Here is a 15,023-nt window from a genome sequence, read left to right as displayed (position 1 = left end):
TTTATAACCAGCCAGCTTTGTGGTCTAAAGGTTATGGTTACAGGTGAGTTTGAAAGACTGGAGAAGATACATGAATGAAAAGCTTTGTAGTAACCTCAGATAGTCAAGGTGTGGCAAAGTTGGTTGGTCCTTTGTTCTTGTAATCTGTTTTATCATGTCTATTCCATCTATAAATTTGAGGGCAGGGCAACATTTTTTTTTTTAAGCCAGGAGTTTTTGTTTCCTATCATGGGATCCAACTGTGCTGAAACATTTTTGCACGTGGGAGCCTTCTAGTATTTGGTCCTTGACCCCATACTTACAAAAAAGGAGTGTTAAGAAAAGTTTGCTTTTTGGTCTTATCTTTCTGTATCTGTAGGGTCTGAACAAATCAGACAATAAGTGATGACAGGCAATGTTACCGTCAAGCAATGCTGCCCCCTGTACTTTTTGTGGATTTAGTTTACTGTCTAACTGGTGTCTGTTTTTCTTCAGGTTGCTGGGTGACACAGTGGGTCTTTGCCAAGGATTTTCCACATGCTTTGACCCTGACTTGCAAGGAAGTGCACTTACATGCACACACACGCGCTGTCTTCTGCCGACCCACGCTCACACAATCCAAAATACAATCCAAATGCTGCATGCACACAATGTCCAACACACTCTGACCAGCCACAGCAAACACATTCACAGACCTATTCCAACCTTTCTCACGGTGTACCACAAACACAGCTACTGGAGCAACTAACTCACCACTAAAACACATTGACACACCCCCACTCCCACTTCTTCTGCTCCTCCCACATACCTCTGGAACTGCGCACAACTTTTTTGCCTTTCCTGAATTTTGATATTGTGCAAGTCACAGTGACGAGCTCCACCGCTCTCCCACTGTGCTACTGAGCCGTGCCGTTTTCTGCATCCCTTTTTGTACACATTAGTCTCATGATAATGATGATTCCTGCCTCCTCCTCCTCAACCCCAGAAGGTGCTGACCAGCAGAGATGCTCACTGATTTATCTTTCTGGATATCTTCAGCTTGTCTTACACAGTGAGTGATCAAGATGAAAACCATGGACATTAAGTGTTTTTTATTATACAGTAACAAGTACAGTTCTGCTAACAAATAAAATAAATAGGTATAAAATAATATAAAATAGTAGCACTAAGTGGTATATACTGATATATACCGACCATCCTGCCAAATAAATGGCTCCTCTGAAGTCAAACCAGAATGTAATGGATGATGGAGCAGAGGAGAGGGGGGCTTCTGGCTTCCCGGAGAAGAAGAAACCCAAGGAAGAAGCAGAAGAGATTGAGAAGGAGATAGAGGAGGTGGGCAGAGGTGTGCACATCCCTCTGCATCGCTGGGTAATGCACGGAGCGGTGATGTTTGGACGGGAGTTCTGCTACGCCATGGAGACAGCCCTAGTGTTGCCGGTGCTGCTGCAGATAGGTAAGGAGACGCAACACAGTCATTTAGAGAAACAGACACTCCTACTGTACACTCAGACAAAAGTTCAAGTGATGTCATTCTGTTGCTGATATCAAAACATGAACATTTATCAACATTGGGAACACTGGAATTAACACTTGATGATATGATGTTTCAAAGCTAGTGTTTGCACTGTAATGCGTAAAGCCTTTTTTTACCCTGTCAGACATCTTAGTGATGTATTTGTGTTAGTATTCCCATGGTAAGTGTGATGAAATCTGAAGACCCACACGGCCCAAATTCAGTTGTGAGAAACTTGTTATTCATTAATTTTCTATGTATAAGAATAGTTTGGTTTGTGTTGAGGCGACCTAAAAAGAGTTGCCCATCAGTGTGGATTCCAGCTGCAGTAGTAGTCCGGTCACAGCAGAAACATTGTGGAATTTGACTGGATCTATTGATTTCCCAGGCTGCACCACTATGTCATGTAACCTATTTGCCCAGCACTAGCCAACCCATGGCTAGCACAGTTAGATGTCAGGTTTGCCCCCATAGCAGAAATGAAACAAAAGCATTTTTTCCCGGCTAGGTATGACAAGAATGCCAAACACAGCACATTTTAGTCTCCTTGTTTTTCACCCTATTCACAATATTGTAAGAAAGATTATGTTTAAAAAAACATTCAGGATGTTTGTGAAAACATTTTACATCGTATCTGTTTGTAAAATTGATTGTTGTCTTTGCATAGCCCAGAGTCCAAGGCTTGACCTTCAGAGTGAAACGGTTGTTGGAAATTAGCTGCTTCATTTGTGGGTGATAGTCATCCATTGACTGTTGTGGCATGGGATTACTGGTCGGAAGTAGTTTAACAGATTACTGCACACATCAAAAAAGCATTTTAACAGGTTCTGGAAAGCAAAGAAAAAAGTAGAATACATACGCTGTTTCATTGCTTCTTTGCTCTTTACATTCAGTGTTGCAACAGTTGGACAACACCACCATCAGAAACATTAACGTGTTACGCCTGGATGAAGCCCTCCTAGTTTGAAGAGTTGAAACATTAGCTCTGTATTTTAATAGGATTTACTTTGCTATAGTCGACTCTTTAAAAACACATTCAGAATTTACAATACAATTTATTAGTATGTCAGGAGTGGGTGATTGCAGTCTTGGATTTTTCTTTGTAGTTGAGTTCTCCAGAGCTTGTCAAGTTTGACACAGTGGACGAACATTTTTAAGGTCCCGTAAGGCCCTCATACTTTATGCTGAAATCAATCTTACCAAACCTTGTTTGGTACCAAACCTTGTTTGGTAAGATAGATTTCAGTGTTTCACTAATGATGCAGTGATACTCTTCTTCATACCGTGCAGAGTACCTTCAGTAGAAATTTTTATTCACTCTGAGTGAGAGGTAAAGATGACGGAAAGCAAGATATTTTTCCTACTGTCAAAAAGTCATCTGCTGTTGTTGACTTAAGCGAGAGGGAAGCCTGGAGCAGAGCAAGGCAGCATGGGTAACATGTTGTTCCCGTGAGAACCAGGCAGCTCACCCGACCAGCTGACTGTATTCAAATGCATCAGATTTTTACATTGAATGTAAGAGTCCACTTCTTTATAAGGAGTGGAAAATCAGGAGACTGTCATCTAACAGAGACAGAGATTTGTTGTTTTTTTTAATCATAATTGACAGCTGATCACCTCCCACATATTTTACGTATAATTTGTCCAGATTGCAACAGTTTTGCCTGATTTCACTGCAGGCTGAAGCTGAAGTCTCAGTGGTGATTTCACCACTTTCCTGGTTGGTTGCTGCATATTTCTGTCTGTGTTGTTGTAACATGCCACCTCATTCTCTGAAATGTTCAGGCCTTTCTAAACGCTGTTGGTAAAGGAAGTTGTTTAAGAGCAGAAAGGGCTCTTTGGTATGCAAGAGCCGTCATGTGTGATGCTTTTATAAACAATGGAACATGGGAAAACCTTAAAAGCTTCTCTACTCAGACCGTTTTAGTTTTTATGGCAAGTTCCTGTATGACAAAGGTAGTGTTTGAATTGGTTGGCTTAAGTTTTGTACCAAGATGTCTGATAAAGATAAAGGCTGGTCCATGAATAGTTCAGTATTAAGACAATTGAATCTCAACATATTAGTCATTCAGTCAGTTGTTCAGTAGCCGTAGTTAAAGACAGGGTTTGTAATAAAAACATAAAATATAACAAATAATGAAAACGTTGGACAGATTCAACATCATACAGTAGCATATGGACAAAGATCAGAGTTCTGGCCTCATCAGAAAAATATACCACAGATGCAAATTAATACAATAAAGCATGTTTTGTGGTTAATGCTGCCTGAATAAAAACACAATATCCCCAATGTCTAAGACTTCATTAAACTGTCATTGTTTTAGAAATACTGCCAAGACTCCCAGACTATGATATTGTTAAAACAGCAGACAATTTAGCATTATAACGTGTGCAATAATGATGTAGCTTATTATTTAATCATAGCAAATCTTTCCTATGAATAGAATTTAGTCCAACAGTAGTAATCCTGTTTAACTTACTTAAATAATTCTATTGTTTTGCTTATTTGTGTTTTCTAGGTCTTCCTGAGCAATATTACAGCTTGACCTGGTTCCTCAGTCCTATCCTGGGTCTCCTCTTCACGCCTGTGATTGGCTCGGCAAGTGACCGATGTACTCTGCGTTGGGGGCGGAGAAGGCCGTTCATTCTGGCCCTGTGTGTAGGTGTGATGCTGGGAGTGGCGCTGTTTTTAAATGGATCGTTAATAGGTGAGTGAACGGTTTCAGAGAAAGTCACCACTTACATAATAACTTAAGTAATGAGTTTGACCACATCTGTATATATTTTGTGGTATTCTATCAGGTCTTTCCGTTGGCGATAGTCCTGGCAGCCAGACGATTGGCATCGTCCTCACTGTGGTGGGTGTGGTGGTGCTGGACTTCTGCGCTGACGCCTCTGAGGGACCAATCAGAGCTTACCTTCTTGATGTTGCTGACACAGAGGAGCAAGATATGGCCCTGAATATTCACGCCTTTTCTGCTGGTAAGACATGCATGTATGAACAAACACACATACACAGAGACCTCAGCTATTCTTAGACGATTATAGACATCTGTTTGTGTCTGTATCTGTCTCCTCAGGGCTCGGCGGAGCAGTGGGCTACATGCTGGGTGGTCTAGACTGGACTGGCACAGCTCTAGGTCGAGCATTTAAATCCCAGGAGCAGGTCCTCTTCCTGTTTGCAAGTGTCATCTTCATTGTCTCTGTCACACTGCACATGCTCAGTATCCCCGAGCAACCTTTCTCTCCATCCAACCTGCTCAAAGTCAAAGGAAGTGGGGAGTCCACCAGCCACTTGTCTTTCAAGCCTGTTGGCCACACGCTGCCTTTATTGGATGTGATTGCAGAGGAGGACACTTCTGCCCCCCTGTCCCGAGAGGATAACGAATCAGATCCTGAGGAAGGAGAAATGGACTTCCTTGCTGTGGAGCGAGTGCGGAGTAAAAGCGATTCAGTGTTAGCCATGCCAGATGCCACCATTGAGTTGGATCCTGACCTCTACCCAGATGTACAACATTTCGTACCAGAGGTGCATCACATTCTACCAGAGACGCAGGGAGAACTCGAAGATGTTTTCAAGCCATCAGACAGCAGCATTGAGTCTCCTTCTGCTGTTACTGATGGGAAGGTTGCCTTGGAACCTAAAAATCCAGTTAAGCCTGAGCTTAAGGGGCCAACAAACGGTCCTTCACTTATCAGTTCTGGCTCTAAAGGATCACATCTAAAAACACAGGTGAAATCAGCTGCTACAGCGGCAGATTTTATTTTTGTTTTGTACATTGCCAGAGCAGCATCAGTGTCAAAGTTATTTGTTTTTAAATTGATAGGCAGTTTATGGAACAGAAAACCTTTGTGGTGTGTTTTACATTCCCTTTTCTGCCTTTAATATACATTCCAGTACATGTGTGCTCCTTTCCTGTCCCTGCAGGTCAAGGCTGCCAATGGTGTCAGCACGGACTTGTCCTCTTCTGACCACTCTAATGCAATGAAAGGCCATGCCTCCACCAGGCTAGTAAACCGCCCCTCCAGCACCTCAGTGTCATCACGCCGACCCACCTTCTACAGACAAGTACGATTACACTTGCCGTTTTTTGAAGGTTTCTTAAAGAGTCACAGATATTTAAGAAATGTGAAAAGGCTGATCTTTTTTTCCCTCTTCAGCCCTCCTTTACTTTCTCTTACTATGGACGAGTGGGATCACAGCGTTATCGACTACGACGCACAACAGCACCTTCGAGCCCTGGACCCATCACCACCTCCCGCAGTCTGAACGATCTGAGTGACCTCCAGGGGCGTGCAGACAGGCGCGAGTTGCAGCTGTCAGTCAGCAGTCTGTCATCTGAGGGCTCCAGCAGTGAGGAAGGACCAGACAGGGGTACAACTGTTCGACTGCTCTGGTTATCCATGTTAAGGGTGAAGCAAATTGGAAATGTCTTTAATATTATTACTTTAATATTGCACTGCATCACATTAAAGTTATTTTAAGTTTGCTGTTTGTTGTAGTTGACTCATTCTTTCTTTTTCTGCCATCGATAGATGCCGAGGCAGCTGTGGAGACTGTGTCTGTGTCACCTTCTCACATGGTTCTCAATTATAGCTGAAGCTGTGTTTTATACTGATTTCATGGGGCAAGTCATCTACCACGGAGACCCTAAGGTATGCGCGCGCACACACACACACGCACGCACACACACACACACACACACACACACTTTAAGGTATCGGGGCTCTTTTACTGTCAATTTACAAAACACAATGAAATGTCAGTTGTGGCCCCTTCAGGCTGCACACAAAATGAAATAAATGCCCTCGTCATTGCCTCCAGTGGCTCATTGTTTAAAGACAGTTTTACCAACTGAGATCATTTGGCAGTTTGTATACAGTGGAGGAACACAGATGAATAAACCCAGCATATCACATCAAGTTATTTATGCCAGCAGTGCCAGTTATCCAGCATAGTGTTGAATAACATTGAAATTATTCCCTTTTTTCAGGCTCCAGCTAATTCCACAGAGCTACAAAACTACAACAGAGGAGTACAGATGGGCTGCTGGGGACTGGTTGTGTACGCTGCCACTGCTGCTCTCTGCTCTGGTAAACAATTAATGAATTCAACTTTTTATTATTTTATTTGTATTTTCCGCACTGGCAACAGCAGTGGTCGCAGGATTTATGTTTTCAGGTTGTCTGTCTGTCCCATTCTTGTGAGCACAATATCTCAGAAAGGCCTTAAGGGAATTATTTCAAATTTGGTACAAATGTCCACTATGACTCAAAGAGCTCAACTGATTAGAATTTGGTGGCCAGAGGTCAGAGGTTGCGGTCACTGTGACCTCAAAAAACTTTTTTTTTTGCGATTACTCAAGAATTCATACAAGAAGTACAATAATGGTCTGATAGGATAAAATTATGACGTTATGACATTTAATAACAACAAGGTCAGAGGTTAAATGCACTGTAACATCATAATATTCTACAAAAAATGTTCTGGCCATAATTCAACGCCACAGCCCTCGAACAGCAACTTGACTAATGCGTGGAGGCATACAACTGCGCTGCGGTAGTTCTAGTTTCCATCCTGTTTCTAACCTGCTTCCCCACATTCTGAAATAATTGATATCTATATCTCTCTCTCTTTCCATCTCTCCACTCAGCAATCCTCCAGAAGTACCTGGATAATTTTGATCTGAGCATTAAGGTTATCTACATTGTTGGAACACTGGGATTTACAATAGGTAAGTTACCACAAAAGAATAAACAGATGACAATAACAGAGTGAAGTACGGTGGAATTGGAAGCAGTTGCATATTGTCTTAATGGGTATGCAGAATAACGTTCTTTACCCTTTAACCTTAGGAACTGCTATCATGGCCATCTTCCCGAATGTTTATGTTGCCATGGTGATGATCAGTACCATGGGCATCATCTCCATGAGTATCTCCTATTGTCCCTACGCATTACTCGGGCAGTACCATGAAATCAAAGAGGTAAGTACACAAACGGACAGTACACTCAAATTTCACAGAAAGAAAGAAGCAGAAAGTGTCCATGTTTTATATTTTTTGTGTATCATTTTGCCATGGTACTTCAGTAGAGGTCTTGCAATTAACCAAACTTTAAAATAATAGTATTTGCTCTATATCTTGTCACTCACGAAAAACCTACACACTGATAATCTGAGGGATATACGATTCGAGTGACAGTCTCTCCTCCACTGTTTCTCTCCTCAGTACATCCACCACAGTCCAGCAAATACTAGAAGAGGTTTTGGTATCGACTGCGCTATCTTAACCTGCCAGGTGAGCACTCTTACTTTTTTCCCTTTCTTAGAATAAAACTAAAATTCCATACTAGCTCTGAACCTAAATTGATCCAGCAGCATCCAAGTAAAATTATGCCATTGAAATGAGCAACACTCAAACAGGACAGTGATTCTTGGTCTTTTTGAACTGATGTTTGTGTCATATTCAGGTGCTTTATGCTCAAGGTGTCGTGATAAGAGTGTGTGGAAAGCATCGACACAGTGTATACCATTGTGTTGAATCATTCTATTTTGTTTTTTTTTCCAGGTCTACATCAGCCAGATTTTGGTTGCATCGGCCCTCGGAACTGTGGTAGACGCCGTTGGCAGTGTGCGTGTCATTCCTGCATTGGCCTCTGGGGGCTCCTTCCTCGGCTTCCTTACCGCCTGTTTCCTCGTCATTTATCCTGATGTGGAGCCCAGCAGCTCAGAGCAGGACAAGGGCTTGGTGGGTTTACCTGGAGTTTCAGACCCAAATGGAGAAAGGACCAGTGACCAGAAGTTGGCTCTGCTGAACCTCACAGACGATGGAGATAGTTTGAAGGAGACAAAGAATCACTGTGTTGCCTGAACATTAACATGTAAGGATTGTAAAAGTTTATCCTCACAAAGCTCAAGCCACAGCATGTGGGTGACAACTTGAGGGTTTGTGCCTTTCGGAACTAGGGAAGATGATGAAAGAGGGAAAACATGGCAGAAAGTGGATCTACAGAAATCTTGAGTGGGATGGATTTGAATGGATCATCTTCTTAGATGGACGACTGAAAAGAAGAAACAATCTCAGTTTTGGACTGTTCTCCTTATCTTGTTGCTACCTCAAGCCTAAAACAAATACATGTTTGAATGGTTAGATGGAGAGAAGTAAGCCATTGAAACAAAAAGAGCCACATGACACTGACTTGGTCGGACTATTGAAACTAAGGCCGCATTTCCACCGCAGGAACTTTCCCCAGGAAATAGGAACCTCACAAGGAACTCAGTGCTTCAACACAAGGAACAAGGTCTAAATTCAATTTCAGGGACATTATTTTACCCCCTAGTGCCTGCTTAGTACGTTCCAAAACTACAGCAACTTTGGTGGAGTGCTCGCAGCATTTTATTTCACCCACCATTTTTTTTAATCTGCAGGCTCATTGTGCTTCAACACAACAACATGGAGTTTCAGAAGAAAGTACCGATAACAGATTTTATGGCATCGTTGTTGTAAAGTTGCGTGCAAAATGACGTGTAACATATGTCATCATAAATCAGAAGAGTCATTTGCCTAATCTTCACAGGTCTTCAAAATGTGGTGGAACACTGAGAACAACAGCCTAAAGGAACCCTTTAGTTCCTTTAAAGTAGTTCCTGGGACTAAAAGTTCCTGGTACTTTTGGTGGAAACCTGACTTAACTACTGAAACTTAAATACAGACTACTGAAACAAACGTAAGCCTTTATTACAAAAATTGGAAGCACACAGAGCACTTTGTGTCTCACTGCTGAACAGTACTGTCACACAAGTGCTGCCAAATGATGAAACGTGACATTTTACTTCATAGTAGCTGCTCTATAACTGATTAAAGGACAATCATAATGTTGTTAAAGTGTTACTTTTTGACTGAATACAGATGTAAATATTTGTTCCAGTCTGTTAAGGGAATGCCTTGATATTGTTATTTTAGAAGTGACAGCTAAAGCCTTCTGCATGTGTTGTAGAGGTTACAAAACATTTTTTTAATTTCATTTTTTTAATTCACATTTGATGTTGAAACCTGTTCCATAGCAATCTGGTGTGCAGTCAGAAGTGCCCTTCATACAATGACTGTTTTTGTCTTGCCTGTACAGAAACGCACAAATTCAAAAATTCTATGCTCTCAGTTTCTGTTTGTACTGTGCATTGAAAGCAAAGTTACCGTCACTCACATTAGTTCAGTGTGCCATTCTGTCATTTGACAGTCGTAAAAATCGGTCCTGCTGTACTGTAAGGACAACTGAGAAGATGAATAGCTCCTGTACTGCCAGCTTCCACTTTACCTCAGAATAACAAACATGGGCACCGGCAGAGAGTTTGTAGAGGATTATTTTGACCAGGGAGTAGCATGCAAGATAATGTTTACCATAGTCTACCATGCTTTCATGTATTGGCGGTGTCACAAACCTAGTGCAGTGCATACAGTGTAATAGGCTACGGACTTGTGTACAATCTTTATTTCTTCAATTTTCATTATTTCTTGAGTTGGGTTTAGTGTCACGTGGTCTGAAAGTGTTCCTGAAACCTGTAATGCTGCATATTGAATGGTAGAGAGGACCACTTCTATGCAAGGCCAAGGTCTGATCTATGCAAACTTAATATTTCCCCTGACTGGGGCCAAATGAACCTTAAAGAGAAGCAGTTGCTTTCCTCCTTGAAGGATTGTTCAACTCAGAGGAAACACTGCCACAAGTGAAAACATTGCACAGATTCTTTGTTTCACAGCACAAAAGGGTCCACTGGTACTTTATGACTTGGCTGAGGGCAAGAAGTCTATTGTTACTGCACCTTTTAGAGACTCTGTTTATAGGTATAAGAGCAGTGCCTACAGCATTTGTTTGGACCTTGTATCCTGCTAGCTATGCGATTGCTTTGCCTGTCATGACAGAAATGTGTCATCTATGGTTTGATCGCTGTCACTGAGGAGTAAAGCCTCAAGATTTACACTGCCTCATGTTCGAGTACTAAAAAGGAAACATCATTCTGTGGATTTTTGCATCTATTATCAAAATATATATAAAAAATAATTAATTTATCACATATTTCCTGTAAATAATGTGTGTGACTGCGTCATTGTGTTCTTTGGGAATTGTTCTCAGTCTGTTTTTTTTTTTTAAGGACTTTTTGACAAGGGGTTACATTTTGTTAGTTTAAGTTTCCCAATATTAAGTTTTCCAAGCAATATGGGGCACTTTTGCATTATGACAAGTCCAGTAAAGTTTAGAAATATTCATATTTAACTTATTTTTTCACATTTTTTCAGAGGACTATTAAGAAACAGGCAGGTGAACCAAAGCCAATTGTTTTCTCGACAGCTTCCATGCCTCTTAAATTAATTCAGTTGCTCTAGTTGGGTTCAATGAGTGATTTAACTTTGCTGGTCTAAATATTTCACAGATGTTTTCACCTCACCAAGAAGCTTTTCTGGTAGAAACGCTCGAATTTTAGTGCCAGTCTACTTTACTGAACAAGAATTTGTTGGAACAGTTCTCCAGGCTTGTTGAAATTATTTTGATTTTATACAAATGTTAAGACTTCTAAGATGATATTCTATGTTTTGGTTTGAAAGTCAATCACCGGTGTGGGCAAATAAATGCACCATCATGTGTGTCTTTGTTTTTTATTGACAGTCCCTTGTGTATGCATGTCATGTCGCCTTTATAAACTCTTTTCTTTCCATTCTTACATAAATATTTGTGATATTTTGATTATTTTAAAAGTAGAAATAGTAATAGAAGATCCTTGAAATTGAAGCAATACGCCAAATTATTTTTGATTTAAGAACAGTCAAGGATTGAAAAACCAGGACATTCACAGTATCTGCCATCTGCAAATCCTCCAAGTTTCTTCTGTACAGTGTTACCAATGAGTCCTTAATAGCACCAAATATATGCAAGAAAAAGATAGTTGTTATAATTCATGTTATAATTCACCAAACTTGTTTCAGCAGATGCAGTTAATCTAATGAAACCGTTCCTTAAAGCCGTGGAGATAATCCTTCTCTGAAAACTCATACTTAAGATTAAAAAAACTATAAACTAGGCTATAATATAATAAAGATGAAGTAATATTATTTTACCTATTAAAATATAAAACGTCAGCATGAAATGTCGTAATTAATTTTTATGAATTTGGTGGTGCTGAGATAGTGATACCATGAGATTGTGTTAACCTGTCCACAAGAATTCAAGTGTCGAGTCCTGTCTGGGGATGATTTTTTTTTTTTTTTCTTTGTTATTCCTGTCAAATGTTATTTTTATTTACTGAATAGAAACTGAACATTTTGCAAAAACAACACCTCTCAATTGAGGTGTAGTTACAGTACATACTTTACACATGGAGCATGTCTTACTGTATGTAACTCTCAATTAGTCAACAGGCACCACCTACAGATCAGTCTGAGTAACTACAGCAGGATCAAACTACCTGTATAGTGAACCATGGTAAACAAGTTATTAAGTTTAAAGTTAGCATTTACTCATACAGGTACCCACTAGGCTTTGCCTCAGAATGCTCACCTTATTGATGAAAGTTATTCAGATAGTTAGTTACATCTCGGGGCTTAGTTAAAAATACACCATCTGATTAAAAAAAAGAGACACAAGCATTTTTTCCCTTTCTTTCCACTTACTTAGTTACATTTCATCACTGGGTGCATCAGTTGTACAAATATTATGAGACTATATATATTCTGAGAATATAAAAGAAGTTACAAGTAATTCTCAGCGAAACAACGATTAAAAACATGTCAAATAGAAAAAAGATCTAAAGATGAAATATGTGAATTAAGGTTTAATTTACTGCTATGGTGTCCTGGTCAAAGGCTGTGGTGCAATAATCCTTTTATCAACCAGCATCTGTGTTAGAACAGGGTTTAGAAACCTACAGTAAGACGATGAGTCCATCTCACTGTACACCTTGGTGACAAGTCTTATAAAAGAAGAAAGTTGTTTCAAATGTTAAATATGTAATGTAGATAGAGAGGGTGTGATACATCACTGAGAATGAGTTTGGGAGGCACTTTTCTCTACCCTCACCTGACTTTTTATTTTTTTACACAACAGGAAACAGATGTTCGACCACAAGGGGGCATCCGAGCAGCAGTGTTTGTATTCACACTTGAGAAACAACTGAATGTCTTCCAAAGCTCAAGCTGCCAAATCTTCCCCAGAGGGAAGGAACACTTAATAGGTAAATATCATAAATGACACTAGGAAATGTCTTTTAACAAATAAGAAAAATAACATTTTATTGATTGCTTTTGAATGAACTCAAACACTTCTATGTTCCATGTTTTAAGTAGTAAAAAAAACATACATTTCACATTTCATGCATTCATTTTGTTGCACAGTAACATCTTCTCATCTTCTTGAAGACAGTCGTGCAAATATTTAGCAGTGCCCAGCCTGTGAGCTCCAGCAGTCCTTTCAGCAGCCTGTGCTCTCTCTCTCTCAGTCTCTCTGCTGACCCAAAAGCTTCCTACACTGACATGAGTTCAGTTCTGGGTGGAAATCAGCTGTCAGGGTACGATGCAAGTCGCCTTTCGAAGAGCTAGGTAGCCCGTAACAACATCAGTGGGGAGGAGGCGGATGTAGGAGAACTCCTCAGAGGATGTGAAGCGTAGTTTTGTCTGAGGGTCCGTGTAGTTGGCCTGAGGAAAGACAAGAGGGGATTCAGCGTATGCTTCGTGTGTGACTTTAAAGTCATTTTGTTTATTGTGCAATGAGGACTTTTAGCAAAGTGATCACTCACAGGAAGCCCAGAGATGTCAGAGTATTTCTTGGTTGGCTTCAAGGAGGGAGGGGCGTCAATGCTGTAGTCTGTGAACACAGAAACAGCTGATTAAACTTTACTATTATTAACTTTCTTGTTAAAGTAATGCAGACACATCACTGCAGTCTCATATATAATGTAATAATATTATACAGCTTTGACATACAGCAAGGAACAGCAAAGAGCAAGATGTAGGGTGAGCCTTTCAAAGCCTTCCTTTGACTAAAACATGACCTAAAACCTAAAAATGAATTTTAATATGCATTTAACTAAGCAAAACTAAATGTTATAGTTTCTTGACACAATTTGCTGTTCATGAGATTCAGTTTCAAATACAACATCTATAAAATAAAGCCTCTTTTATTCATATAAACTAAAATATAAACACAGATGTGGTAGAATTTTGAATACAAAAGCTTACAGTTGGGATCACTGAGCTTCCAGGGTAAAGTCCGCTCCAAAGCCAGGATCTGCTTGAGATTCTTCCAGGTCCTGTTCTTTTTACCTGCTGCTGCCCCGCCGATCCCAGAATGCTGCCAAGATTAAGAGAGGAAACACGGGGCAGAAATTGAGGGACACGCAACAGCAGCAGATAAACTTAATGACCCAGATGGACACAGTCACTCACCATGAACGTGGGGTCTCTGAACGGTGGAGGCTTTGCTGTGGACTCTGTGGTGGCGGTCGGGCCGCCGTCAGCTGTTGCCACCGCCTTCACCTCAGCCACCGACTCCACTGCTGCTACCTGATGAAACGTGAAAGACAACACCTCTTCAGACAAACAGTTATCACATCTGAGTCTGAGCTACTTGTTTCACATGTTTGTTGACTGTATATCTCATAATTTTGGCTTTTTATCTCATAATTTTGATTTTCTATCTCATAATTTTGAATTAGTATCTCATGATTATGACTTACCATGGGGAAAAAACAATTCATCAAGCCTAATTTTCATCTTTTTCTTTCTTTAAGTGGCAGAAATGTACTGCCATGAATGTGGCAGGGTCTGCCACAATGTGAAGTCTCTTCCTTTTCTCTCTCTCTCACAGAAAGCACCTCTGTTAGCCTGATATTTATTAACTCATTCATCTCCCCTCTAACGTTAGTTATTTTTGAGACCACCACAACATTAAGATAAGTGAACTCTGCTCTGAGCTGCTGTTCAGTGAGGTGCGGACAGACACAGTGTAACAAATAACATTACTGCTCATTAAATAAGAATAGTGTAAATGATCGATCTGGACACTAATGGACGGATGAATCGATGACCTGTGTCTGTGTCTGTGTTGTTGCTGCAGCTGTCAGCTGTCCTTTCTTCTTCTTGCTGCTGCTGCTGCTCCCGGCAGCCTGCGGAGCGGCACAGACAGCCGGACTGCCGGGACGTTTCTTCCCCCGGACAGCGGCAGAGCTGGCGGCTGTCGGCGGGGCTCTGACGGTTATGGGGATCTGAGATGCCATTTGTGGTTGTAATACACGATTAAAATGCACCTTCCTCCTTCCGTACGTAGCATTAACATTAGCCGTCCGAGATAGTAAACATCACTCGACCCGGATATGGAAGTGTTTCACTTCCGGTGGTATCCGGTAGGAACGAAATCGTTAAAATAGCTAATATTTATTATTTATCTTAGTTTAAAAACATGTGTAACTGCATTTTAGTGAATTGTGTAAACCCTAAGAAATATATATATATATATAATTATTTTCTTTTAATTTTGTTTT

At 40.6% G+C, this 15,023-nt stretch overlaps 2 protein-coding genes across 2 annotated transcripts; one reads left to right on the top strand and one right to left on the bottom strand.

Annotated features, from left to right (window-relative positions):
- The first annotated feature begins 1,230 nt into the window (after window positions 1-1,230).
- On the top strand, window positions 1,231-11,136 carry slc45a4b (solute carrier family 45 member 4b). The gene is made up of 12 exons (XM_073484736.1): window positions 1,231-1,435; window positions 4,015-4,203; window positions 4,298-4,477; window positions 4,576-5,228; window positions 5,424-5,564; window positions 5,657-5,908; window positions 6,032-6,151; window positions 6,490-6,589; window positions 7,150-7,230; window positions 7,352-7,482; window positions 7,726-7,794; window positions 8,065-11,136. Exons 1-12 carry the CDS (start codon window positions 1,354-1,356, stop codon window positions 8,365-8,367), a joined length of 2,301 nt encoding a protein of 766 aa, XP_073340837.1. The 5' UTR covers window positions 1,231-1,353; the 3' UTR covers window positions 8,368-11,136.
- A 1,610-nt stretch (window positions 11,137-12,746) lies between these two features.
- Window positions 12,747-14,836, bottom strand: LOC141011997 (INO80 complex subunit C-like). Its single transcript, XM_073485372.1, has 5 exons — window positions 14,571-14,836; window positions 13,930-14,046; window positions 13,723-13,834; window positions 13,281-13,348; window positions 12,747-13,179 (listed from the first exon to the last, which is right to left on the bottom strand). Exons 1-5 carry the CDS (start codon window positions 14,757-14,759, stop codon window positions 13,048-13,050), a joined length of 618 nt encoding a protein of 205 aa, XP_073341473.1. The 5' UTR covers window positions 14,760-14,836; the 3' UTR covers window positions 12,747-13,047.
- Between the last annotated feature and the right edge of the window lie 187 nt (window positions 14,837-15,023).

The sequence above is a fragment of the Pagrus major genome, chromosome 17 (genome assembly GCF_040436345.1).
Source record: "Pagrus major chromosome 17, Pma_NU_1.0".
NCBI lineage: Eukaryota > Metazoa > Chordata > Actinopteri > Spariformes > Sparidae > Pagrus > Pagrus major.
This window is presented reverse-complemented; position numbering and strand designations above follow the sequence as displayed.

What these genes read in the sequence shown, in the direction of transcription:
- slc45a4b (XM_073484736.1), top strand. Translation starts at nt 1,354, where the DNA reads ATGCACGGAGCGGTGATGTTTGGACGGGAGTTCTGCTACGCCATGGAG. An exon ending in TTTAAATGGATCGTTAATAG is followed by an intron (nt 4,204 to 4,297) that starts GTGAGTGAACGG and finishes GTATTCTATCAG; the next exon opens with GTCTTTCCGTTGGCGATAGT. An exon ending in GATCACATCTAAAAACACAG is followed by an intron (nt 5,229 to 5,423) that starts GTGAAATCAGCT and finishes CTGTCCCTGCAG; the next exon opens with GTCAAGGCTGCCAATGGTGT.
- LOC141011997 (XM_073485372.1), bottom strand. Translation starts at nt 14,759, where the DNA reads ATGGCATCTCAGATCCCCATAACCGTCAGAGCCCCGCCGACAGCCGCC. An exon ending in GAAGCTCAGTGATCCCAACT is followed by an intron (nt 13,349 to 13,722) that starts GTAAGCTTTTGT and finishes CTGTGTTCACAG; the next exon opens with ACTACAGCATTGACGCCCCT. An exon ending in CTGACATCTCTGGGCTTCCT is followed by an intron (nt 13,180 to 13,280) that starts GTGAGTGATCAC and finishes GTCTTTCCTCAG; the next exon opens with GCCAACTACACGGACCCTCA.